We start from the raw sequence: 25,237 nt of genomic DNA, 5'->3' as shown, positions 1-25,237 counted from the left end.
CGGCCGGAGTACGCGGTTTTACGCGTGCACGTCGTCAGAGACGCGAGGTATCGCATCCCCGCGAACGAAGAAACCGCACGACTCACAAAGCGACGATGGAGCATCCCGGGAAAGGAAGAAAAAAACAAATCAACAATTAATCATAGATCGCTTATTTGGACCATGAATGCATGATCGATATTATCGCGGCGGATTTAATGTATGCGTGAAAAATACATTTACATGTGTGCTCACGCAGAAATTTAAAACTCGATTAATAGCATCGGTATCTTAGCGTTAATCTTGGCTAATCACACGCGTCATTGACGCCAGTTGGCATGTTTTTGCATCCGTGTGTCGCTCATTCGTGTTTACGCGCACTTTGAAAAACATTCGCGATAGTCGTCTAAACGATACCGCCTCGCTGACGTTTTTATTAATGCGAATCGCGATTCTCTATTAATAACAATCTCGAGTATCGCTAGTCGATTCGGATGCGAGCGAGTCGCCGCCGCGTGTCTCGACCTGCATCGCGCGCTCGCTCGTGCGACTCCAAAAATACGCGTCCGCCAGCGGCGGCAGTGACGTATCGGCTAAACGAAGGAAAACACAGCCGCGAGAGTGTTATTTCAATCACCGCGCCACGAAAAAGAAATCGCACTCGGAAAATATTTATCTTCTGTACCGCAGTAAACGACAAGTCCAATCATGGAAACGACGCCCCGGGACCCCATCTATCGTCCGCTTGCTTTTTCATCTGACTTGATCGCCGCCTACCGCCGCGCTATCGATCTCGATCGACGAATGCATCTTTCGGTTATCACCAGTTGTTGTGCTCGGTATCATAATCAGCTCTTATCTATCGCGCGTGAGAATGTAAAAACAGATCTGATAGAGAAATCGATATCTAGCACATCTTTGATGTAACATCAAGGATTAAACGAAAAAGTTGAGAAAATATTTAATTTTAATTTTAGAAATTAGTATTGCTAAATGCCAGCTGGTCGCTATTACGCCTTCGTGTTCGAGTCGCGCTTCGGCAATCGCAGCGAGCCACCTCGAACGGCCACCACCTCGATGCAGCTCTCTCGACGCAGGCCTTGACGAGGAAAGGGCGGACGACTGCATACGGGCGTGATAGGATGAAATCGAAAGCGCGGCACGTTTCCACGCGTGATCGCGAGGCCCGCTATTAATAGCTTACTGCGCGTTTTATTATCACGTCGATGAGCGTCGCCGCGACAACTCGACTCAGGGAGGAAATCAAGAGGAGCGGTGCGAAACTTTTCGTCGGCTTTTACGTTTCGCATCCGAGGAATCTCCCTCGGTATTTATCGATTATTTAGCTGAGAGGCTATATCGCGCTTTCCACACATGAACGCGCAAATTCAATTCTCAATCGTTCCGCAATTCTCCAAACTATTGAGTCACCGAAGAAGCGAATGCAGTTTACAGTCGAGCTACTTTTTGAGCCTCAAGCATGTTTGCCTTAGAAAATTACACAAACAGGCGGTATTGACACAACCGGCGCGTCACTTATTTTATTAGTCGATGTAACATTCTTGTACACCATTTCCCTTTATAACACATTTATAAATTCTTATAATTTAGCAACTTGGAAATCTAAAATTAAAAATTAATAATGCCAAACAAAATGCATCTTTGGGAATCTTTATATATATCAGATAATTGAATATATTTTATAACACATAATCAAACTTAAAAAAAAAAAGTGCAATGATAAAACACCACTCGTTATTTTCGTTTACATATTTCCTCTTCGAAGCGAGGTATTAAATAACCAGTGCATTCTACGTCTCAACGTCGCAGCGAAGGTTAATTAATGCTGAAAACGGTGACGAATCGTGAAAGGAATTGTTGACGTTATATATAGTTGTAGTTCTGGAAATTAATAAAGCCATTAGTTATTTTTAAGTTATTTTTTAATAATTTCGATAAAAAATGATACAAATCGGATACTTAATAACAATGTAATAATGTTTAATGTATTATAAACAAGATTACTAAATACAAATGTACAGTTGGTATTTAAAGTTAGTCATTATCGTCTGCCTTTTCTTTTTATTATGTATATAGCTGAAACTTAAGAGCTAGAATATATAACTTAAAAGCGCATCTCTCGTACATGAATATATTCCGTACAAACGACGGAACTCCATGATGCTCCAGCTAAAGAACGTGTATTGCCGGAGACATATAAACAAAAAGTAAGCAAAAATTGATGATCTTCGGCAGAAGAGTGACTCTTCCGTCTCTCGTATATACGTACGCACATAATTGCTAAAAGGAAAAAGAAATAGAAACGACCAAGCGACAACAAAACGCAACGATTGACGCATCGCAATAATTAAGGAAAGGCAAAAAAAAAAACTAAAATCTAAAGACTCTTTCCCTCTTTCGATCGCTTAAGAAAGTTAAGAACCGACCGATTATTGCAAGATACAGATTTGTGTAAAAATATCGTGAAAAATTTGCAGCATCTTCTTTGAAAATGTTATTTCTTTCTTTTCTTTTTTTTTCTTTTTTTTTTTTTAATATATCGTCTCGTCATGAAAAATAGACATCTCGATTGAGATCAGGTTTTTTAGCGCGTTACATATCTCGATAAAGGTGAGTTCCATCTTGCTTGAATATTGCACTTTGGTGTACCCCCTTTCTCTCTCTCGCGAAAGGCTGTACTTTTGTATTCGTTTCTTTTTCTCGGAACAACGTAGCACCGAGAAAATCTGTATTGGTTTTTTTTGCGGAAGAAAGAAAACCTGCGAAAAACCCACCTGCATCCTCGATACATATCGATACAAGCGATTACATGTCACGCGACAAAACGCCTAAGGTACACGAATGCTTTATTCGACCAATATAGATATTATACGTTAACCGTAAATAATGGCTCTCAATAAACCTTATTACGTACACCAAATTTAACTGTAGCCCATCGAAGCAATCTTGAAATATCAAAAACCTCTTCTCGTCCCGCAACGCTCTCAATTGGACATATATACACGCTAAGAATTTGTTAGAAACTACTACACACCTATTTGTCAAGTCGTTCATACACATATTATATAAAAGAGTACATATGCGTGCGCATTGGCTGGCGTTCGAATCGTCTTTCATCGGAATTTCAGTAAAAAATCGTCGTATCAACGCGATTAGCTTTAATCTTAATTTGGTCTTCTTAAATTAAGATTAAAGTTATCATCCTATCCTTAAAAAAGGCATGTAAAGTCGATACGCGCATTGTTGTCGTTTCTCCGTGACGTCAATTGGTTATCTTGATGCACGTTGTACGTTACTTCACGCTATCGGTTGTCATTGTAAAAGTTGCATATTTTATCAGTTCATATTTCGAAAAGATTAATGCAGCGCTATTTTTTTATTACTTTTGTAGAAAATATTCAAAATGTCTTTTTTGTAATTAAAAGAATAAATAGCGCGTGTAACGCGCACTTATGTGTGTGCGTCTAGTTTGTGTAAATTAACTTTGAGATCAATTAAACACGCATTCGAATTAATTTAGCGCTAAGTCGAGACAGCATTTTCTTATTCAAAAAAATGATGTCAATCAAACTTCATAAAAATCGGCCGCACAATGCTTTGCGACGATTCGAGCGCCCACGATTGCGCACACTTTTCCTAAGTTTACACATTACTCGATGAAGTTTTGTAAAAATTGAAAAATCCTAATCGCAACACGGGAGTTGCTGTCGGTGCGACTTCAAGATCGCCGAGATGCGTATATATTACGGCTTATGATTTATTTGAGCAGCAATTTGTAGCGGGAGGAACGTGTGCGTCCCTCCTTCCTAATGTGCTATTTGGTACGTAACATTATTAGAGATCGGTCAATAAAAAAGACTCGCGCGATCTTCAAGTCGTATCGACCGCATTCGTTAAGGATAGAAGGCGGTTGCGGTGCGAAGAAAGCAAGAAAATCCAACGCAATCGAGAAACAATTTGCTGATACAAATTTCACGTATCTTTATGGTGAGCGATGTTTGTTCCATAAAAATACAAATTGCACCCATACCGTTTGTCTTTCAATTTTAACGTCTGTAAAAATTGCAAAAGTAATTAAGTATAAAGTAAACGTATTGGAAAATCTCGCAAAAAAATACATCTTAAAGATATCAATCATCTTTCACAAAGCACCGTTGTGTGTTTCACGAAGCAAACTCAACACGATCCGCGCGTGAAGAGGAAAATTAAGAGAAACTGCAGCGACAGAATTTGGTGGAAGCACTAAATCAGAGTTTCCCACGTTCCCGGCTCTCGCCATGATGTGTACACGCTTGCGGTGCGAGAGACGGCAGCGCGAGAAACGCTCGATAACATCCCGATAAATCTTTACGGGAAAGTGAAACGCATGTCGGCATCGTCTTGCATTCTTCGCGGCGCCGCGACTTTTTTTTTTCTCTTTTAACATACAACTACGTATCTCATTCCATATACTTTGTAACACATTCGTAAACTTCCTCCTTTTTTCCCTTTTTTTTTTTTTTTTTGGTCGCTTCTGCAATATATATCCATCGCTTTAGGTATCTTCGCTATTGTATCCACTCGAATACGAAATTCCCGCTCCTGTCCGCCAAGCGGACACACGCTTCCCCCGCCTTTTTCGCTGCGCGCATGCAAAGGCACGACTATAAATAACGAATGCAGGCTTGGACGAAAAGTTTTATTTGGTGAATAATCTATATAGCGCCGGCCATTAATTTGCGAACGCTAAAAAATCTAACGTGACAAAATCTCGGACGGATAAAAACGATCAAATGTATAAGCCGGTTCTTTATATGCCAAACAATTTTTTTTATCAGAAATGTGTATGCAAATATTAATTCAAAAGAAATCTGCGATAAACGATGTACCGTGTAATAAATTTTTTTCATTTTTTAGTTTCTGTTAACATATAAATCCAATCAATATTGTATTTTTTTTTTAATAATAGTTTGCAGTTCGATATATTATCAAACTCGCATTTGTTTGAAACTTTTAATTGGCATTTTGCGGGTTCGAATATTTCATTCAATATAAATTTGTAAGAATGGCACTTCGTCCGAGCGCGCACCCGCTATAATCGTAGCCTAAAAGAAAGAGAGGTCGGAGCCTCTCACGCGTGCGAACTGTGACCCAGCTAGCATACGTGGCGATGCGCGTTGCGTACTTATCGTTGATCTCTATCCACGCGAACAATGGCTTTCATGAAGCTACAGAGCGAGTCGCGCAGGCGGATTGTAAACGTTAAAAGGTGACTCGCGCTCTCTGTTCGGCCGGTCCTGAAGTCCGTTTCCCGTGCTCTTTCGCTCGTCGCTCTCTGTTTGCACAAGTGCCCTTCGTCGTCGCGAGCGCTCAGCTGCAAATTACCCGAGTAATTTATGGTATCTGAATTCATATCCCTGTCGCGCGTAGTTCTGCACCGCCTTCAGACACGAGAGTCGAAGCCCGGAGCTTCGGCAACGCGAAGATTAAAGGTTCACTACCGTCTTGAACTCGAATCATTAATTTCGAACGATCCTGTAATGTTTTTATAATACTCGAAAGTTAAATCGATGATCGCGGATTGAACGTGTCAATATCTTTATTCGTTGCGTCACCAAAAAATCATCCAAAGCGCTATAATTCGATGTGCGATACCACTTTATTTGTTAATCATGAAGACGCGAGTATTGCGCGCGTACCTGTATTGCTGGCAGTTCTCTTGAATGCGTTTAATGCCGCGACATATCGCGATTAGTTGTGCGACCACGAGCGTGTGGCGTTACGCGGCCTGATATGTAGCGCTGTCCGCGAAGAAGCGTTTTCGTAATAACTTTAGAATCGACACAGCCTGTTACTCATGAAAGATCATCTGCTACTTCTACAACAACGGCTTTTTCCTTCATATCTCCCCCCTCTTTCCGTTTTCTTCACTGCAATTCTATCCACCTCGATCCCTGCTCGTTTCGCGAAAACTATGTAAAATCTGATCACCCTTTAGCTTCCTGAGACGTGCCCTAAGTAAGGAGGCGAGAATTTCGGAGCAATCGTACCGTAATAATTCTTATTGCGCTTTCGTGTAAATAGCTATCAACACTAACATTATACTTTGTTCCTCTTGGCCCTGTATATGATTTTTGTACGAGAGTTTCCAGACCGGAGTGGTAGGCACTGTGTTTCCTTTGTATCTTATTCTCTTTTTCACGGTTTCATCCGGTTCTCTTTAGTCCCTTCCCTCTTTTCTTCCAAAAACACACCGTTCGCCCTTCGAAAACGACGAGCCTTCCTCGACGGGAGAAAAAAACGAAAACGTTGATTGCGACGCGCATTAATTGGCGCAGCGTGACGAAGCTCGCCTCCACGTTGGTGAAAAACAGACGAAAAAAAAAAAAGAGAAAAGAAGATAAACAGAACTTATGAATGCGAAAATTCACGCTGAACAAACTCGTTTGCTTGTTAACCAAAAATCGTTTTTTTTTTTTTTTTTTTTTCTGTAAATTTTAAGAATCGATCGCAAGGATTACGCGTCGATCGAAGTCGCTTGTTTGTCCTTTCGCGCCGATCGAGGAGGTGTTCGCCGAGTCCTTTCCCTCTTTCGCTCAATCGCAATTAGCGGCAGCAAATATGGATAATAATGGAAATAGAAGTAATAGTAGCAATATCGATAATAATAATAACTAATAATAATGTAATGACGATAATAGTAATTACACAGTAAAAGTAATTATATTAATAATAATCATAGATAACAATGTTAATATGAATAATAATAATAATAATAGAAACATAAGATCAGCTATTTCGGAAAACGTAGCATAAAAATCCTTATGAAAAGTAAAAAAAAAAAAAAAAATGGTTGGTAGTGAATTTGCTGGTATCGATGCGACTATCGATAATCATCATTTACGAACAATCGTTGAAAATTAACCGCTACGCAGACGTAAATATAAAAGACACTATGAGATCAAGAGTTTGATATATCGATAACCGCGCGCGCAACCAAGCGTGGCTCGCGCGCTCGATCGCCGTCTGGATCTTAACCGCTAGATCTGGGCGTCGATCGTGCGCGCGATCGATCGGAGAAACGCTCGCGTATTATCCTTCGTTCCCGTGCCCCGATCAAAGCGACGCGTTTCCCTCCTTTCGACGATCGCCCTCATATTTTTCGATCGCGGCGCCCATCACGACGTCGCGTGCATCCATTCTTTCTCTCTCGTCACTCTTTCGCCAAAATTCGAAACCAGATTTCGAGATCTTCGGTGTTTGCAACATCGCCGAGTTTCGATCTCAAAATTTTTTTCTTTTTTCTGTTTTAATCTGCTTCTACAGATAGTCTTTCGAATGTATATGTCGTTTGAATAAAGATAGTATTTTTAGAGATATTTTTAGTTACTCGGATAAGATTTTAAAAATACCAAAAATCTTCTAAAAATACTTTAGAAAGATTAGTTCGGTAAGGATGTGCTCAAAACGCTTTACATATTTGTGATAACTAAAAAATATCACGTTACAGATCCGAGCACACGTCAGTTCGTCGAAAACCCGGCGAAACGGCAAACAAGTACGTACAAGTATACGTACGATCGGCAGAGTGTATCGATCATGCACGCGATTGGTCGTCACTGGGCGTACGAATCGTTCTTATTTATTGTTTCTTTTTTATTTGCTTATTCCAAACCGACGGCGATTCGTTCTTTTCTCGAGGGAGTGCTTGGTGATCGTTCTTGCCGATCGCCTCTTCATTCCCCGCGGGAGGACGAAGCGATTATCGTCGACGTAGCGATAGCTCGCGCATTATTCACTCCTCAACATCCACATCGTTATCCAATCTATATATATATATACTATATATACTATATCTCCCTTGGAGCAACGCGCGCGCGTCTTACCGATCGGCGTTCTTCCCGCGTCCGTTCAGTTTCACGTTAGAACACGGGTTGTTCTTCAGGTTCTCGAGTACTCAGGATCGTTTAATAACGATCAAGTAGCGCGCGACGCTTTTTTTTTTTTTTTTTGTGTTTCCGCTCCTGATCCATCGCGCAAAGCAACTGTCATCACTCTGTATTTTGTACTTTGCCCTCGATCGATTCTTTGCAATCTTTCTTTTCATGAATCAGGAAGGATTGATGAAAATAAAAATATAAAATAAAGTCAAGGCTTTTATCGCTCCGCCTTTCGTTGTAACATCGTCCCAATTTCATAAAACGCCAAAACGTTCGAGTTCAGAGTAATAATAAATAAAAAGTGAAAAAAGCGCAAGTAAACGCAGATTCCTTCACGAAAAATGCGTATTGTATTGACCGTATATCTTAACGCTCATCATCGTCAACCGGTTGTATCTTTACTATAATCAATATTAAATAAATTTTTTTTTTGTTTTTTTTTTGTTTTTTTTTTTTTCTATTTTGTAATGTCATATTTATCTTAACGGATACGGAAAAAACGCCAACGTCACGCAAAGTACGCGCGCCTTGCGCATCATTGCCGGAGATTTTATGTTCACTTATACTTCGAGTATATATTATATTCTACTAAATACATGTTCTTTTTATATACAACAAAAAGTGGGCAGCTGCGGGTGTCGCGTGGGGACGAGGAACCGCCTCGAAAAAACACAAATAAATCTCACCTTTATTGCCGAATTACCTTCCGCCTTCGAACCGCGAGGCTCCGGCCACCCACCCACGCTCTTATATATTTATATATCTTCATACAAAAGTATACTACAATACATACACGAAAAATGAAATCTGTATCTGAAAACCGTCGCGCGTCATGACTATCGTCCGTCCTTCCTTTTTCTCGAGGATCGATGTCCGCGATGACGATTCGACAATTCTTTGCAAAATAAAATCGAACATTTTGGTGGCTCAACTCGTAGACAAGTTGAGCTATCAATGTCTATCAAAGTTCCGACGGTCTTTTGTCACGGTAGTGCTGCTTTAAAAAAAATAATGATAATATTCGTTGATGAGTAACAAAAATTTTAAGATAACTTTAAAAGTAGTAAAAGATATAAGACTTAAAAAATAAAAAAAGTTATGATTTATATCCTTTAATTTATCTTAACTTTTATACACACGATTGTATTACGATATATGTGCGCGTTACAATATATTATTACTCATAGTTGTAATACAAATAATATCTCTTTCCCTTGAAAGTAACATTTTACCGATTAATCATTTATTTGCAAAGACTCGGTTAAGCAGGCGAAAGCCACGACGCGCGCCGATTCAAGAAACGGCGTAACATTCAAGAAGTACTATCTTCTCAAGTGTCAAGTACAAAAGACGAAGACACGCGATGGCGGATGACGATCCGTTCAACCATTAATCAAGTCGAGCGTGTGATCCGCGTAAGAAAAAAACGAGCGCGACGCGCTCGATAGCGATCGTGATAACGCACGTAATCGTGTTTTTATGTTATACACCGACACGTTTAGTCGAGATCTTCGAAACGATCGCTCGCGGAATACCGCGTACAAATTGATTCGCGGATGTCTTCGAGTTTCGATAAAAACTCGCGAACGATTGACGAATGTGCTGGCGATCTCTCTCTCTCTCTCTCCCTCTCTCTCTTGGCGAGAGATGCTTCATACAAACCAAAGACGCGCAATTGCGTCAATCACCTTCGTCTCCTCTCTTTCTTTCTTTCTCCCCTTCTAGTTTAAATAATTCCACTCGTTGCTGAGAATAGACATAATCTCCCTGACGTCAGGTGTGCGGGTGAACTCCAGTGGTGGACCGTTGCAGGAGCCGGCGTTTTCGAACGCCTCCAAATCCCCCATCATGTCGATCTCTTCGATGTCGGACGGCAGCTCGGACAAAGACAGATCGGACAGTTCGGGATTGTTCATGAGCTCCTCGAGCTTGACCGGACGATCGACGCCGTTGAAAGTGTCGTCGAGTGAAGCGTCGTCGAGAAGAACTCCCGTGGTGCCCATCGTCGTCGTCGTGGGCACGGACAGCACAGCTGACGACTGCGGGGTCAGTATCGTCGGCGCGGCCGTGTCCATCATCAAGGACTGCGACAGCGTCCTGGAGAATATGGCGTTGAGTCCCCGCTTCGTGTCATAAGCCGGCGCGTTCTCCATCAGTTTCGCCTCCTTCACAAAATTCGTCATCTGCCGCAGGCCGGAAGTCGAGTTCGCGCGACAGTATCCCCTGTTGTCCGCTCGCAGCGCCATGTCGAGAGACGGCAGGAACAGATCCTTCGTGGTGAAACCGTTGCTGCTGTCCAGCTCCATCTTCGGCTCCTGTTTGATCTTGACGGAGGCGACGTTGCAGACCGCGTTGTTGGACGGAGCGCACTCGACGTCGTCGTAGAAGGCGGACTCGGGCGAGTCCGGGGTGTCGCAGGTCGGACTAGTGGGCACCTTGGCGGCCACTATCGGCGGCGCCGTGTAGTCCACGTCGGAAGATAGCGTTTGCCGTGGTGTCTCCAGGGTCTCCAGAGTTTCCAGCGTCAGCCGGATGTTCCTGGGATTCAGCCTGGACATCGGCTTGCTGCCCGATTGAGTCTGGAGCCTTTTTACCGATTTCTTCATTGTCTGCTGCTGAGTGTTGTTATTGTTGTTGTCATTCCTGATCTTAGCAGCGTGACTAGTAGCGGCGGGTGTCGCCGAGAGCGGCGACAGCGGGGACAAAGACGATGACGACGGCATCGAGGCCGGACTGTTCGACGGTGTCGACAGCGACGATAATGATGGCGACGGCGAAGGCGCCGGTGACGACAGCGATACCGACTTTCGCGATCTCTTCCTCTCCTTTGTCTTCGAGATCTCCGCGGGTTTCGTGGTCTTCTTCCTAGGTCGGTATTTGTAATGAGGATATTGCTTCTGATGGAGCTGTCTCAGTCGCTCGGCCTCCTCTCTGAAGGGCTGCCTGTCCTCCTCGGACAGCTGCTTCCATCTCACTCCGAGTTTCTTGCTGATTTCAGCATTGTGCATATCCGGCTGCACTTCGCATATCTTCCTACGCTCCATCTGCGACCAGACCATGAACGCGTTCATGGGCCTCTTGATGCGATTCGGATTGTTCTTCTTCGTCTGCAACAGAGAAACCAGAAACGGGAATTTGTTTATTTCTTTTCACTTCTTCTTAAACACCGTTTTAACGCCGCGCATAACATTCTCGGAAAATCTCTATATTTAGCGATAATTCTAGCAAGATCATTTTCGACGGTAATATTGCGGCGATATATTGAATACGTCGCGATAAATGTCGGTATTGAAGCTATTTTAAGTCAAGTCGTATCAGGCTTCCAGTGGAATTCAAAATATCGCTACGTCCATAAAGAATCCCATGAGTCACATAGATACGTATTTATTTAAATTTCACGTCCGACCACACGTAACTCGTGATATATCGAACTGAGCATGGATTTAACGCTAGACAAACACAATCCGGAATCAGACGGCTGCATTCGTCGTCGTTAAATATGAAATGCAATGAATGCGGATCGACATATTTTTTCTTTCTGCTTTTTTTTTTTTTCTTTCTTTTGCCGACGCGCCATCGACCGCGATCGGAAGAGCAGCATTTATGTACGTGAAAAAACGGACATAACAAAACGAAGACAAAACGAACTGAGGAGACACGACACCCGTAATAAAGCGAGCGGCTGCTCCCGTTTCGGAGTAATTTCCGACATTACGCTACAAAGAAGCGGGCGCGACACGGAAAGGCTCGTCGTCTTGGTCACGGAATCGGGGCCCGAGGTCCGGTCATGCGTGCATATGCGTGTCTGCGTATCGCCGCGTTATTCACAATTAGCCCGCAGCTGACGGAAGCGGGTGACCAAGGCCGAGGCAGAGACAGACTCGCATCTCAACTCGCTGTACGGCAGTGGCCTTCGCGAACTTGACGGAGAGGCGAGTAATCGCGTGCGTGTGCATCGCTCCGGGCAATACGCGCGTCGTTTCGCCGTACGTACACACATGCACGCGTGTGTGTGTGTGTGTGTGTACGAGCACCGCGGCTCTGCGTGACAAACCGCGTAAAGACCGTATCACGCTAATCGTACCGAAAACTCTCCGGATCGCGATTACGTCGCGTGCGCACTTTGGAAGAGCGGATCGAGCGCCGAATCACAATTTCGCGCAAGCTTACAACACACTATCCTTTCTTGTCGCATCGACGCATACAATAATTTCAGCCTGCAATATGCGTTCTCAATATGCGATTTCAAACTTTCAACGTAAAGTGTGATGCGACCTTAAAGAGGACGCGCCGAAGGTTCTTTCGTTCGTCGAAAGAACGTACTGCGAGCAGTATCGAGCCAATATATTTTACTCCCGACACTATCCAGCACGATAAGCGGCTAAATATAGCATTAAATGTTAGTTAAATAAAGTTTAATTATTTAAAACTGTCTCGTCAAGCGTAATTTCTCGAAAAGGAAGGCAAAGAAAAGATAAGCGCTTGTTAGTTTTCAATATGGATTCTAAAATGTTGTGAAAAATTTCAAACGCAGCGTTAATGAATTATTTAAACTAATAATTAGAACAGAACATGAGAAACATCGCCAGATATATTTTTTAAAGACATAAGAAATCTCCGGGAATCCGCAGCGTTTCTCGGAATGCTGATTGAAAAACGCCGATAACGATCGCGATCAACATATGAAATGACGTCCGCGTCCCTCGTCCGATTCGTCGATCTATGCGGGAGTGCCGTCGCTCTTCCGCGATCGTGATCGCCGCGGAGGTAGACGCGGTAGAGATAGAGATCCATAGATCAAGCGCGGCGAGCGTGCGTTATCGCTGAGAAAGGAAGAGGAAGAGGAAAAGAGCCGCGCATTATCCTTTTCGGTCGCGCGCCGTACCGTCGAGTCGCGAATCGCGCGGAGAAAGGAAAAAGAGCAAAACTCGCGGGGCCGTGTGTAATGACACGACACACACGCACACACACGCGGTCCCCCGCCGGCGATGCGGGGCCCCCAAGGATCGTCGTCGCTGTGACGCAGAAACGCACGACGGCGAGTCTCGCTCTTGTAAATCACCACGTCGCTTCCTAGTCGCGCGGCCGTGAAACACGGAATTGTCATTTGTGCCGCGCGAAACGTGAGAAAGTTTCAAATGGATCGGGCCGCCGTAAATGCTTTACCGCTGCTGTTAGTTTCACGGCCGACCCCGACACTTATCGTCGTGAAACAACACTTCCCTATATGCAGGCACTGTTCGGTAATAGGCGCGCGCGTTCCATGCACTTGAACGATATTCCTTGTCTTTTCCGACTATTCGAAAGGAATCTTAAAAAGTTGAGACAACCATGATCTCTGAACCGATGAAAAACAAAGAGGAAAAAAAGCTTCAATTTCGCAGTATTCGAATATTTGGAAAACTATTTGCTTGCTTTCTCGTTCATTCTGGCGCCTTATTTTTACCTCTGCGCAATCTTCTTCGTTTCAATTTTGAATTTCACGCGTACCGATCTCTCCGATCCGTTTTGAACGCTCCGCAAATTTATTTTTTCGCGCTATTACTTTCGATCTGATGACGTAACCGGGTAGATCTTTCAATGATCAAATTGACACTCGTCGTAAAATCAATAAAATCCGATGACTATACGTTTTATCGTCGGAAAGTACCGCGGCACTCGGTTTACCCCGCTGTCACAATTACCTTAATTGACCGTATAAATATCTAGATGGTAATCTCTAATTGGTTAAATGGCCGATAACTATACGGCTGAAAACGGTCGACCGTCCGATCGTCGGGGATGATTACTTCGGCTCAACGGATTACACGCCGTCATTCGCCGAAATTCGCTCTCGCGCCCGCGATCCGATTTATGTAACGCCCGGCGTCTCGCGGAATATCTGGCGCAACACGTCGTATATATCGGTGCCGATCCCTCGATCGTTTTGACGAGCTACACGCCGCAAAAATGAGAGAGATATCGCCGACCAGGCGGCACGATCGGCGTAATGGATTCTATCTCCTCTCGAGAAGCCGCAACGACGAGCCCGAACCCGGGGCCTCGAGGAAAAAAACGTCCGAGGTGGAGGCGAAGTCGTTGTGAAGCTCCCCGGGGGCTCTCACTACCACCACCGGCGGGGCCCGATAAATCATTATCTTCGCCGACCGGCTTTTACCTGCGACCCGTGAAAATCGCACGAACACGAAACCACCAAATCAAGCGTGACCGTTGGCTCGCGAGAGAATCGCGCCGAAAGTATGGTTTCCGAGGGATGCGATGAGGTGGGTGGGGCCCCGTCGTGTATATTCCAACGAAACTTATGTATTGTAGCTGCGCCATATGTTCCGCTATTCTCGCACTAGAAAAATGACGCCGTAGGAGATATCTCATCTACGAGCACCTCGACGAATCCGGAAAGAATAGTTCATAGTTTATGGTTTTCACTCTCGATCTGTTGCCTGAATCTATCGCCTGCATTCGTCGGCTTGAATTTTTAAGGTCCCGGCCAAGTGTTTATTTGTGCTAAAAAAAAAACTGTACATTTGTGGAAAAGTAAAAATAAAAAAGAATTTTGATGCCTCGTATACAATTTTTCGAATGATCGCGCGTCGTAAAGCGATAAGAAATGAAAAACCTATACTGTAATGCAGATGTTTTTTTGAAGTAAGAGAGAATAAAGATCATTAGATTGTACGCGTATTCTTCGGCGAAACCCGAGTATTTTGCGAAATTCCAGTGTGAATATCGCGCGGCCAATTTAATGATATCATAACAGATTATCAGAATAAAGATATACCGGTTCTTGCGAAAGACAGGGCTTGCCGCGTAGCCGTGTATCGGCTAATTTCCCAGACCGTCTCGCTCCGCGAACTTTCCACGAAAGAGCAGACCTTGGTGAGTCGCTGATGCGCGCAGGGGGCCGCGCGCGCGTTACGCAACGCGTAATTATCGAAACGCAAGCGAGGTCCGGGGCTGCGCGCCGAAGGAGATGCGAAGAAATTGCGCGCGAACGCAAGGGCATCGCATTCTGATCTACTCGCGATTTGCGTTGCTTATTAGACGGCGGTGTATGTTAATGCGGTTAACGCCGTACGCGGCGTATATTATACTTTCAGATGTCGGACGGTCGACGTACCAGAAGTGCGGCGGAGATCGCGAAGCTGGATGTAGGTTACGAAGAGAGGAGGAGAGCCATCACCTTGCGCGCACGCTGCGCCGGGGCTCGCTATCCAATTCGCATCCCGCGTTTATATCCAGCGCGCGATCTCCCGTTAGACTCGAATTGAGAATGAGTTAGTCGATCTCGACATTAGCAACTGAAAAATTTACCACCTCAAATTTGGCAACATTTCCTTCGCGAGCGCTAAAAATTATAATTAATATTATTATAAACGAAAATAATATTCTTTTTACGTCTAATAATATAATTACATTGTAAGCGCAAGCGACGTTAGACATACGTAAACGGAGATAACTCGGTGAAGAACACAACAGATAAGAAAATAGAGATATGATTATGCGTTCTTTTAAAAATAAGTATAATTATTGTAAAGACATATTTGTTGCGGTTAGAAGTCTTTCATTAATTATTTCCTCGTCAATTTTCAACATTTCCTTTTTTTTAATATACTTTCCACGGATTCATAAATTCAAAGGATGCGAATAATTAAATATGTCACAATATTGTAGCAAAATGTATTCAGTGAAAAACTTAATTATAATATCTAATATCCCCTAATCGTTATTCCACTTGTTGCATTCACTCGGTGTTTGCGTAACGCGTTAAATTAACGTCTGAAATAGTCAATTAACAGAAGTCATGGACGTGAGAGGTTCGGAACGGCGTTCGCAAGATCTCGGCAGCGAAAAAGGCCCCGTCTCTCTCTCCGTCGATTGTTGATACACACGAAACCGCTATGTACGTACATGCATACATGCGAAGATCGAGAGTCGAACGCGGCAGTGCGAGGGAAGAAGGAGAAGCGGCGACGGCGTGTGCCCCGAAAGTAATTTCGTGACGCCTGGTCGTTATTTACGAGCGCCTCTCTCTCTTTCTCTCTCGCGCGCGCCTCTCGGCGGTGCATAATTTCGTGGCGTGCAACAAAGTGGCCGGCTGCTGTTTCTGCGGTAAACAACCGCTCGCTTCCGTTGCTGCTGGAGCTCTCTTTTGCCGCTGTTGCTGTGCCTACCTCCTCCTCCGCCGAACCGACCGATCCCCGATCGGCGGCGCTCGACGCGATGGCCGCGTTTTCTCGACGCAGCTGGCCTTGGCCGGTCCGCCCGGCTCACTACTGATCGCACCTCTATCGTTATCCTCCTCGTATATCGATTCCCTCATCGCCGCCTGTATTTAGAGCCTTGGAAAAATCGTCCCCCTCCGCGGAGTAGCTTCGCACCTGCGTGCTCCCGCGTTCATTCGAAAACTACCGTTGCGCAAACAGCGTCCTCGCGACTCGCGCTCTGCTCGCTCAAGTTTCGAGAGCGAGGCTCCCAGAAAAAGGATCCTCCGTGCGAATCTCACGCCAAGACCGGATTCGCGCACATTACTTCAAATCACTCTCCTTTAATTACTAACTGTTCTGAAAAATTGCTGGTTCGCAATACGATACTTTTTGTTGATGCATTGTCAAAATTTTATAAATTAATCTGTGAAAAAGATTAACTAATAAACAATGAACTCTAAGAATTCACGGCTGTAATCAAGAGTCAACGAGTTCAATGCGAGTTCTCTGAAATGGCGAGATTTCATGTTAGATCTTCTTTAGCTGGGGCCGCGCGTAATTCTATCGGCTTGATGCGCCGTGGAAATGCGTCACATCCGTATCGTCGTTTACGAAACATTGAATATTACCGCTTGGTAATGTCACGAAACGATCGTGGCGGCAGATGATTTAGTAAAGCCTGATAACGGAGCTCCAAGTCTTCTTCCGTTATCTCGCGCTCTCCCTCTTTATCGCATCGAATACCCGCCAGAGTGATTCATCCAGCAGAATGTGATCGTGGCACTTATAAAACATACAACGATGTGTCTGTATATGCCAGACTCTTTAAGTGCTCTCTCTAAGTACATCCCATCCTGAGACCTAGTTACTGCGTTTCTAAATCGTCTTTTCAAAATCCTTGTGTGAGCAAATCTGATTATATTACTTCCCATTGAAATTAGTATAAAAGTTCATGTAGAAAATAGTGTAATAATCTCACTCGAAGCTCTTTTCGTCATAGAGATTAAAATAAATTTGTATCTTGAAAAAAAATTTAAATCAATATTACTTCAAAAAATTTCTCTCGTCAACGTGCGAGTCTTTTAGATTTATATAAATAAGCTAGATTTAATCACTAATCGTTGGCTTATCGATATAGATAATTTTTTTCACATGCAGATAATATAATATTTTTATACATAGAGTTATGTGTGAAATCCCGGACTCTTATTTCTATGAATATTTCGACCTCGTCGACAAAAATTCACCTCTCGCTTCGTGAAACACAATTTTAGCGCAAAAAAAAATCCGGCCTCCAAAGAGTTAAAATCAATTCTCTCCCCCGACACACCGTACATTTGATCCAGCGACCGTTCGTCTCGGCGAACGCGAGTGATCGTACTTTCGTTTGACCTTCGCCGACACAATTTACCGCTATGAATCTGTCAACGTGGCCTTGCAATAGACATTAATCTTGCCCGATCGACCGTAGAGAGGCTCGGAGAACGCTAAAAGCATTTTTTCGCCGTCTCTCAGCGACACACGAATCGCTTCTTTCGCGCCATACAGAACCTCTCTCTCAACGTCGCTCGAGAGTCCGCGAGCGTTATTTCCGGGTCAGGAATCAATCGCATCGTTGTTTTACCTCGACGCTTTTTATGCGAAGATATCGATAGAGACGACATTGTGCATCCGATACGGCAATGTCATTGAGATTAGATCAATAGATAAGAGAAAACACAACGACGATAGGCAAATAACCGATAACGGCTTCATTTTATCGCGCGCTACGGACTTTTTACATCGTTATTATTATCGTAAAAATTTTGTAAACACAAATATATTAGGGGGAAAAAAATATTTAAGCAAACATCTTATCGCGTAACCGCATCGTTGCCGCGCAACGACGGCATTTTCGAAAATAAATTTAAACACGTTGTTTTTGCGCAAAGTTAGATAACCCGTCGCTTGTTTAGCGCGTTTAATGCCGTATCGTTGCATTAAAAACGCATATAGATTCCACGCGCGCCGCTACATTGTACAATACTGTACAATGTTGGGCTCAGAGCGCGTGATTATATTTATAGTTGGTCTTTTAAGCGCGATTGCGTCGCGAGATAGTCCCCGCTTTATATTCTCATAACCGTAACAATAACTCGCGCACACCACCCAAGTAGAAATCTCAGTTCTTATCAGGATCTCTTACGGCTCACCGTAACTCCAATCTTTACGGCCGATTTTATGCATACTCGACAAAAGACGTAACTGTTTCTCGTTCGCCGCGACAACTGCTTTTCCCCGCTTTCTTCTTCCATCCGCGTCTCCTTCGACGAAATCCGGGCCGCACTCGCGCCGGGAGAATGCGCGCGGCGGCCGGGCGATCGTTCTGTCGTTCGCATAAGTAAACGCGAAGTAATTACAACGCGACGCGCTCGTATGCGCGCGTGTAACTTTCAAAGAGCGAAACCGGCGTTCTCATCCCGCCATTTCACTGTCGCTTTTGTAATACCGTTACACCGGTTAACACGGTGTTACGGCATCGCCGATGGTTTCACCGCTAATAATCCACCCGTAGATAATCCAACGATTAGCGATTAACTCCAGCACCCATGGGTCTTTTTTTTCTTCACACATTTATGTACGTTTAAAAGAGCCGTGAGAAAGATTGCGAAATCATTTTGATTTAGACTTTTTTTTTAGAAAGTCGCAAAGTTTCATGTAATGTATTTAAATAATTGTACAAGATGAAATTGAAGAAAACACTCTTATGGAAATAAGTTTTGCTGTTCTCCGAAAATACATTCCGAGTGCCATTTCTTTTAATTTTAATTAAAAAATAAAAAATTATTTCTTCTATAATAAATTCAATAAAATGCTCGCTGCTTTAAATAATATTTTTACGCAAAGTAGGATATCTGCGGTATGCAGAATATTTCATATCGAATTGTTAAATATATTTATATACCATTAGACTCGTATCTCTACACACGCAGCGCTTATGTATATTTAATTCTCGAGATTTAATCGATAAGTAAATTGCGTTCGATATTGACACGTCGGTTGAATCAGAGGGACACAACTGACGCTAAAACGTGACATGAGCATACGAATTCCAATAACCATTTTCACAAATAGAACAATCGAGCGAGCAAAAAATGTCACGTTCATGCGTACGCGTGCGGGGAAAGTGGCGGCGATTTGCATTTCGCGTGCGTTCCACTGCGCCAGTAAACCGACCGCCAACAGCGCTTGCCCCAGTATTGGTAATTGTGTTTCTTCACGATAAAACGCGGATCTCTTTTCCAGCCGCCGCGCCACCGGATGCTCTTCCCAGAACATCGACTTATCCCGCGCTGCGCGTTATCACGCGAGCTTTCTGTGAAAGCGAGCTGAGAGCGAAGAGCCGACTACATATCCGCTCGCGGCTTTTTACTCTCAATAGTGTGTGGAACTCTCCTCTTGGCAAACGCAAGATCGAGGTAATATCCCCTGATTAAAGTTATGCCACAGTGGTTTATGTAATTACCGCACTAAGAAACGTTCTCTATCGCGTTTGCTGAGATTATTTAACCGCTTACGAGTGTAATATCTTTTCAGACGTGTGTGCAGACACGACGAAAATAAATATCGTGGTCCGTCGATGTAAATTATGCTTGTAACGCGGAAGATAGACATGCTTGCAACATAGAAATACAGATTTTTCGAAATAAATAAATCGGGATATAACGAGTCGCGAGTGTCACATTCGATATGAACGCAAGACGAGAAGCAGACGACCGCGATAGCGATGAATGCGCGAGTCTAACAAAACTTACGTCATAGCAAGAGACACGGTAAATATCGACGGCACGCGTTCAACTTCGAAATCGTCGTTAACATCGGTGCGCGACTGTCTCTATTAGAAAGGCTCGCGTATATCGTCAAGGTTGCAGATAATCGGGATAATTTGATGGGATTGTACCTATCAAGACGGGAGGAGGCGGACAGCAACGGCGGAGGAGAAGACGGGAGACGAAGAAGGCCAGAGAGGCCGAGAGCCCAGTCAAAGAGAAGTTCAGAGGGCCAATTTACCGGACGAGATTAAGCCCGCGAGAAAAAGAAATTGGAATCGAGACGAAAATTACGGATCCCACGTTCCCCGTCGAGTCCTCTTTTCGTCCTTCTCGCACCGCGCCCAAGTTTCCCAACACACGCGCGCGACTCATTTCCGAAGCGACGTAAATCAAACGTCGAAAAATGCGGCGTCCTGTACACAGATATCAATTCGCCGGATAAGATATCCGTGTTATAAAAATAAAACTAGAAGTCAATTATCTCTGTTTAGACTAAATGTGGTCCTTGAATTTACAAATACATATAAAGTGTTGGAAATCTTCCATTTTTTTATATATTAACAAATTTGATTCTTTTCCAGACATCCTGTGTCGTACAAAACTATGCTTTTTTCTTGTTTCTTCTTTATTATACGTGTTCTGTTTATCGTAGTGCACTTGTTATGCGGTTTCACGCATGTATCACGAGGCGGATGCAGCCAAGATTTGATAACGCGCAGTGTGGAGTTATGACATATCATATAAAAGATTAAGATGTTTAATGTAATTGCGATGCAACAAGATCGAATAGAAAGTTCATTGAATTAAATATTCAAAAATTTTACACGCTTAATTCAATAGAATAGCGATTATGTTGAATCAATTTTCATACTTTTTATAGTCTGAAATCTCTAAAAAATGTGCAATAAACAATATAGAAAAATATGATTTACAAATTCGCATTTCAGTGTACGGAAATTAAGTAATCGAACGACTTCGGTAAGTAATCCATGCAAAACTACGAATGCTAAATAGAACGATTAATGTTTCTGATTCATGCTTGCAATCGATCGAAATGGACGACCATGTTGCACCGTCGAATTACAGACTCTCAAACGACTCGGCAGCGGCGGCGGAGTCGTGCGTGCGAAATCAAAAATCACGACGATGACGCGATCGATCGATTATTCCGCGCCGCGAACCGATGCTCGAACCGAGCCGCGCGATACCGGGGAATGTTATTTCCCCGGAGCGATACAAAATACATAACCCTGAAGAGAACTACCTGGACGGACCGAACTCTAGAATTAGAAGCCCCGAGTCATTAAAGTCCCGAAGGATAATTGACTGGTCGGAAAGATTCGAGGCCGGGACTTACTAAGAAAAATGTCGGCGTGCCGATCGAATCCGTGTGCCCTCAAGTAATTACACACGGGGGAGGAATATCCGGTCCATATCGGCCACCACGAGCAGAGCCGAGGTCTGGAAGCACCGAAGAATTTTCACGCGGGCCATATGGCACTCCGTCGTCGCGCCAAGGAAATGCAGCGCCGCACCCACACACATCTACGTTTACAATGCATGTGTCTGAAGCAGTTGTAACACTATACGGGTCCGAGGCAGACATATTCAAATCTAGCCTAACGACTCTCCTTTGATGTGACCGAAACCACATTTCTTTTTCCTCGGCATTTTTTTTCGCCCGGAAAAAATATTACAGAGGATTAAGTCGATCCTTACCGTGTGAAAATTTGAAAAAAAGGAAACTACTATTTACTTTTTAAATTTCTCCATCGTATCTCCTAGTGTTCAAACTTTTAACATTCATACAACTACGACTGCAAATTGCTGATATGGCGTGAATCTCCTTCGACAGCAATCAATAGCACAATAAATATACTCTTATATTGGAACGACCAATTTCTTTCGGTCAAAAACTTTACCACGAACCGCGTCGGTCGATACATAAGCCCGAAAAAAAAACACTGTTTATGACGGCGGCGAAACGAGTCTTGTAAACAAACATCACCGGCGATATTTTGCGTTTCGTCCAACGAACTATTTAAGCGTACTATCGCGTTTCATCAAAGAATAAAATTCTTCTCGACAAGTTAAAAACATTGCACTGAATCATTGTCGTGTGCATTGGACTAATCGCCAGAACTTCGGTTGTTCTACTTTAAAATTACATCTACATTACATTTCCGCGTATTTCGATATTTCCGATAGCTTTTCCTATGCAAATCATAGACAGCGTCAAATGCACGGATATTAAACAAATAATTTCTTCAGTGTTTTGCTCTATTTTACATAAATAATTATACATTGTGCAATAATCATTGCGCAAAAAATAAAAATTGCTCTTGATATTACAACAGCTTTTGTTAATGCGTATCTACGGAAAATGTTTTCAATTATAGGAAAAAAGATGCAAAATTGCCCCATGAATAATCGCGCGCGCGCAGTGTTTCGAGAAATCGCGCTTGTCATTTCCAACTGTGTAACCAACGTGCGATCGTCCGTCATAAATTCATAAAAGTCGCATCGATGGATACGAAAGAGAACACGCCGTGAAGCAATAAATTGCGTTTAACATTGCTAGAGATTTATACACTTCGCCACGTGCTGAGATAAAAATATGGTTTATGACCCAATTTGAAGTATTCATAGTTTTTCGGCTTTATTAACAATGTCATTAGCACTTTTTTTCCCGCACCATTTTTTATCTCTCACTATAATAAAACTAAATTTCGCTAATCAAATCTGTGGAAAGTATTCTAAAAAAATGAAAAATACAACTTAAGACCTTCGACGCATTCGTGCAGTAATATTTGGCTGTGCTTCGAATCTTTACCTGCGCCGCTTTCAAAACAACTTAACCCTTGCTGTACAAAAAAAGGTAGCAACGAAACTTTATTATGGCTTCGAATGAGCCGCTATATGGTCAGCTGTCAGGCGAACTGCCGTCCAATTCACACAGGCTATGCCGTATTCAATGCAATTTCTGTCCGACGCAAAGTGATTTTTATCTCAGTTATTATAATTGCGGTTTCTCTTTATGCAGCTATCGAAATGTGCGTGCATGATAATGAATATAATCATCATGACGTTAATTTTATAATAAGCTACTATAAACATGATATAAAAATTTGCTTAATATGTCGATATTAATCACGATACAAAAATGATCAAACTAGAATTTATTCGCTTTTCCATATTTTTTAAGATTTGTAACCAATGTCCATTTCTAAAGAAAATTGGCCATAGTCACGAAAATGCATAAAAAATAAAAATGAAGTAAAGTGTAATACATGTTTACTTAAAACTTGGAAAAATTTCTGAGAATTCTGATTTTTCAGATATGGTGGACCTGATCGTATTTTTTGTTTTAAAATAAACGTCTGTTTATTCAGTAAAAACAGTGCGTAACTATTAAAATTCAACCAACGGCTGACCTTCGGTTTGTAAAATAAACGCAATTTCTCGATGAAACAATCTCGACAAAAATTCTCTTTAGTCATATAAAATTTTCCGAGGACACACTTTCTGATATTTCCAAGTTTTCCCAGGCACACGCGGGATGAAATTAGGAAATTGTACTTACCTGTGTCGCATCCGAATAAGGTGTTAGTGAATTCTCATCCACAAGTAATGATCCAAAAACGATGGTTAACCCCGAGCTCGAGGGGCTATCCTGCTGCGTTGGCACCATTTTCGGGCCGCTTCCAAAAAACTCCACGTGCACTTCACTTTAATTTAATAATAGAGGCAAATCGACGACTTGCATCACAATCCGCGGCGCTTCGCCAGCAAACGTGAGGATTACTGTAGTTCACCCTCGATCGCTGTCGATCGCTGTCGATCACTCGTCGCAGACGCAAAGTTACAGACGGCCGCTTCGCGACTTTTTCACCAATCGACGTACTTCAACAAATCCGATCTCGCTGCGTCGAGACGTTTTAACACAAATCGTAAAAACGAGTGCTCGTTCGCCCGAATGAAAAACTTGGATCTCTCGTCTATTCCGCCTGTTTGACCGTCGGGCGAAAAATGATTCCGAAGGGACGTTACACGTTTTCGACGCAACGGCGAGTGCTTCTTCTCGTGAACGCGACTCGACTGTGGATCATGGATCAGCGCGTTGCTATCCTTTTCGATCACTGCGTAGGACACCTTCTCTTACTCAGCTTATTTAAGCAATAAACACGACGAGTCCTACGTTCGCACGGATGCCACATTTACGTGCTCGTCGAGCACGAGCGCTCATGTGCTACTGGCCAGAGCGTGCGGCTGCCCGAAACTATACAGCGCTCAGCTGTGAAGAGTATCTCGATCCCTACCACAGACGCGCCGGCCAATCCGCATCCAACGATTTCCCCCCATTCCTCTTCATCTATCATGACTCGACCACCACTCGCGCTCACTTCGGCGCGCTACGCCGCGTTGCGCGCATGCAGACGTACGTGTGCCTGTTTATGCGTATCCTTAAACTCGATCGCTAATCAGCCACTGTCAGTGTCAAACGCGGTCGCAGTTTCCCACCTTAGCCATCGTTTTCCTGCCAATACCGGGTTTCGTTTCCGCGGATGGCGAGATTTTAAACAGTACATTTTAAAACAGAGACCATAGTACTGTCTTTTTATCATATTGTAATATTTGGAAATTAAGAATTTAAAATTTGATAGATTTAAATAATTAAATAATTAAAGTTTTGCAAAAATTATTTTCAAATAAAATTACATTGAGATATTTATCACATTAAAATAGAGATGTCGCAAATCGAAAAGTAAATTCGGAATCTTGTTAATTTAGTTTGCAAATAAAGAAGCTAAAACCAAACAAGATAAGAATTTCTTTCAGCAGAAAACGGTGGACGCGAGGGTGGCAACGAATGCCTGATAACCGTGATGTCCTTGTATCTTTCTGCGATTAGTTTAATCCTGTGCAACCTGATGCGACCGCAAAGTTGCGTTATACCGGTTTGGATGCTTGGATGCCGTGTTTGCGGGGGCGTAAAAACATGCGAAATTAAGAGATTATGATCAGCGTGGCGTGCACTTTCTCATATGATGGGCTTTTGAATGCGTCTTTACGTATGCCAGATAATATATCTTGGGGAGACGTGTATGTTGCGGAGAAGAAATTTTGAAACGTAAGCCATTAATTTAACCGCTGCAGCTTAAAATAATTTCCAAAAAAACATGCAAAATAATACGTCTTTCTAAATATATATTTTTAAACTTCTTTATCCTTATTGATTTTAAATGTAATCAACTTTTGCAGTTTTTAAAGTTCGCGTGGTCGTACAAAAAAACTGTCCAGT

The 25,237-nt window shown here is 43.0% G+C and overlaps 2 protein-coding genes across 3 annotated transcripts in view; both read right to left on the bottom strand.

Moving 5' to 3' along the window:
* The window catches only part of LOC105679894 (MAP/microtubule affinity-regulating kinase 3-like), a 316,827-nt gene that overhangs the window by 228,135 nt on the left and 63,455 nt on the right, over positions 1-25,237 (bottom strand). The gene's annotated exons all lie outside the window — the stretch shown is intronic.
* LOC105679801 (Sox box protein 14) lies at positions 1,905-24,223 on the bottom strand. The gene is made up of 2 exons (XM_012380060.2): positions 23,519-24,223; positions 1,905-11,026 (listed from the first exon to the last, which is right to left on the bottom strand). Exons 1-2 carry the CDS (start codon positions 23,624-23,626, stop codon positions 9,641-9,643), a joined length of 1,494 nt encoding a protein of 497 aa, XP_012235483.1. The 5' UTR covers positions 23,627-24,223; the 3' UTR covers positions 1,905-9,640.

The sequence above is a fragment of the Linepithema humile genome, chromosome 1 (assembly GCF_040581485.1).
Source record: "Linepithema humile isolate Giens D197 chromosome 1, Lhum_UNIL_v1.0, whole genome shotgun sequence".
Taxonomy (NCBI): Eukaryota; Metazoa; Arthropoda; class Insecta; order Hymenoptera; family Formicidae; genus Linepithema; species Linepithema humile.
Note: the sequence above shows the minus strand (reverse complement) of the source record. Positions and strands in the feature narration are given on the sequence as shown.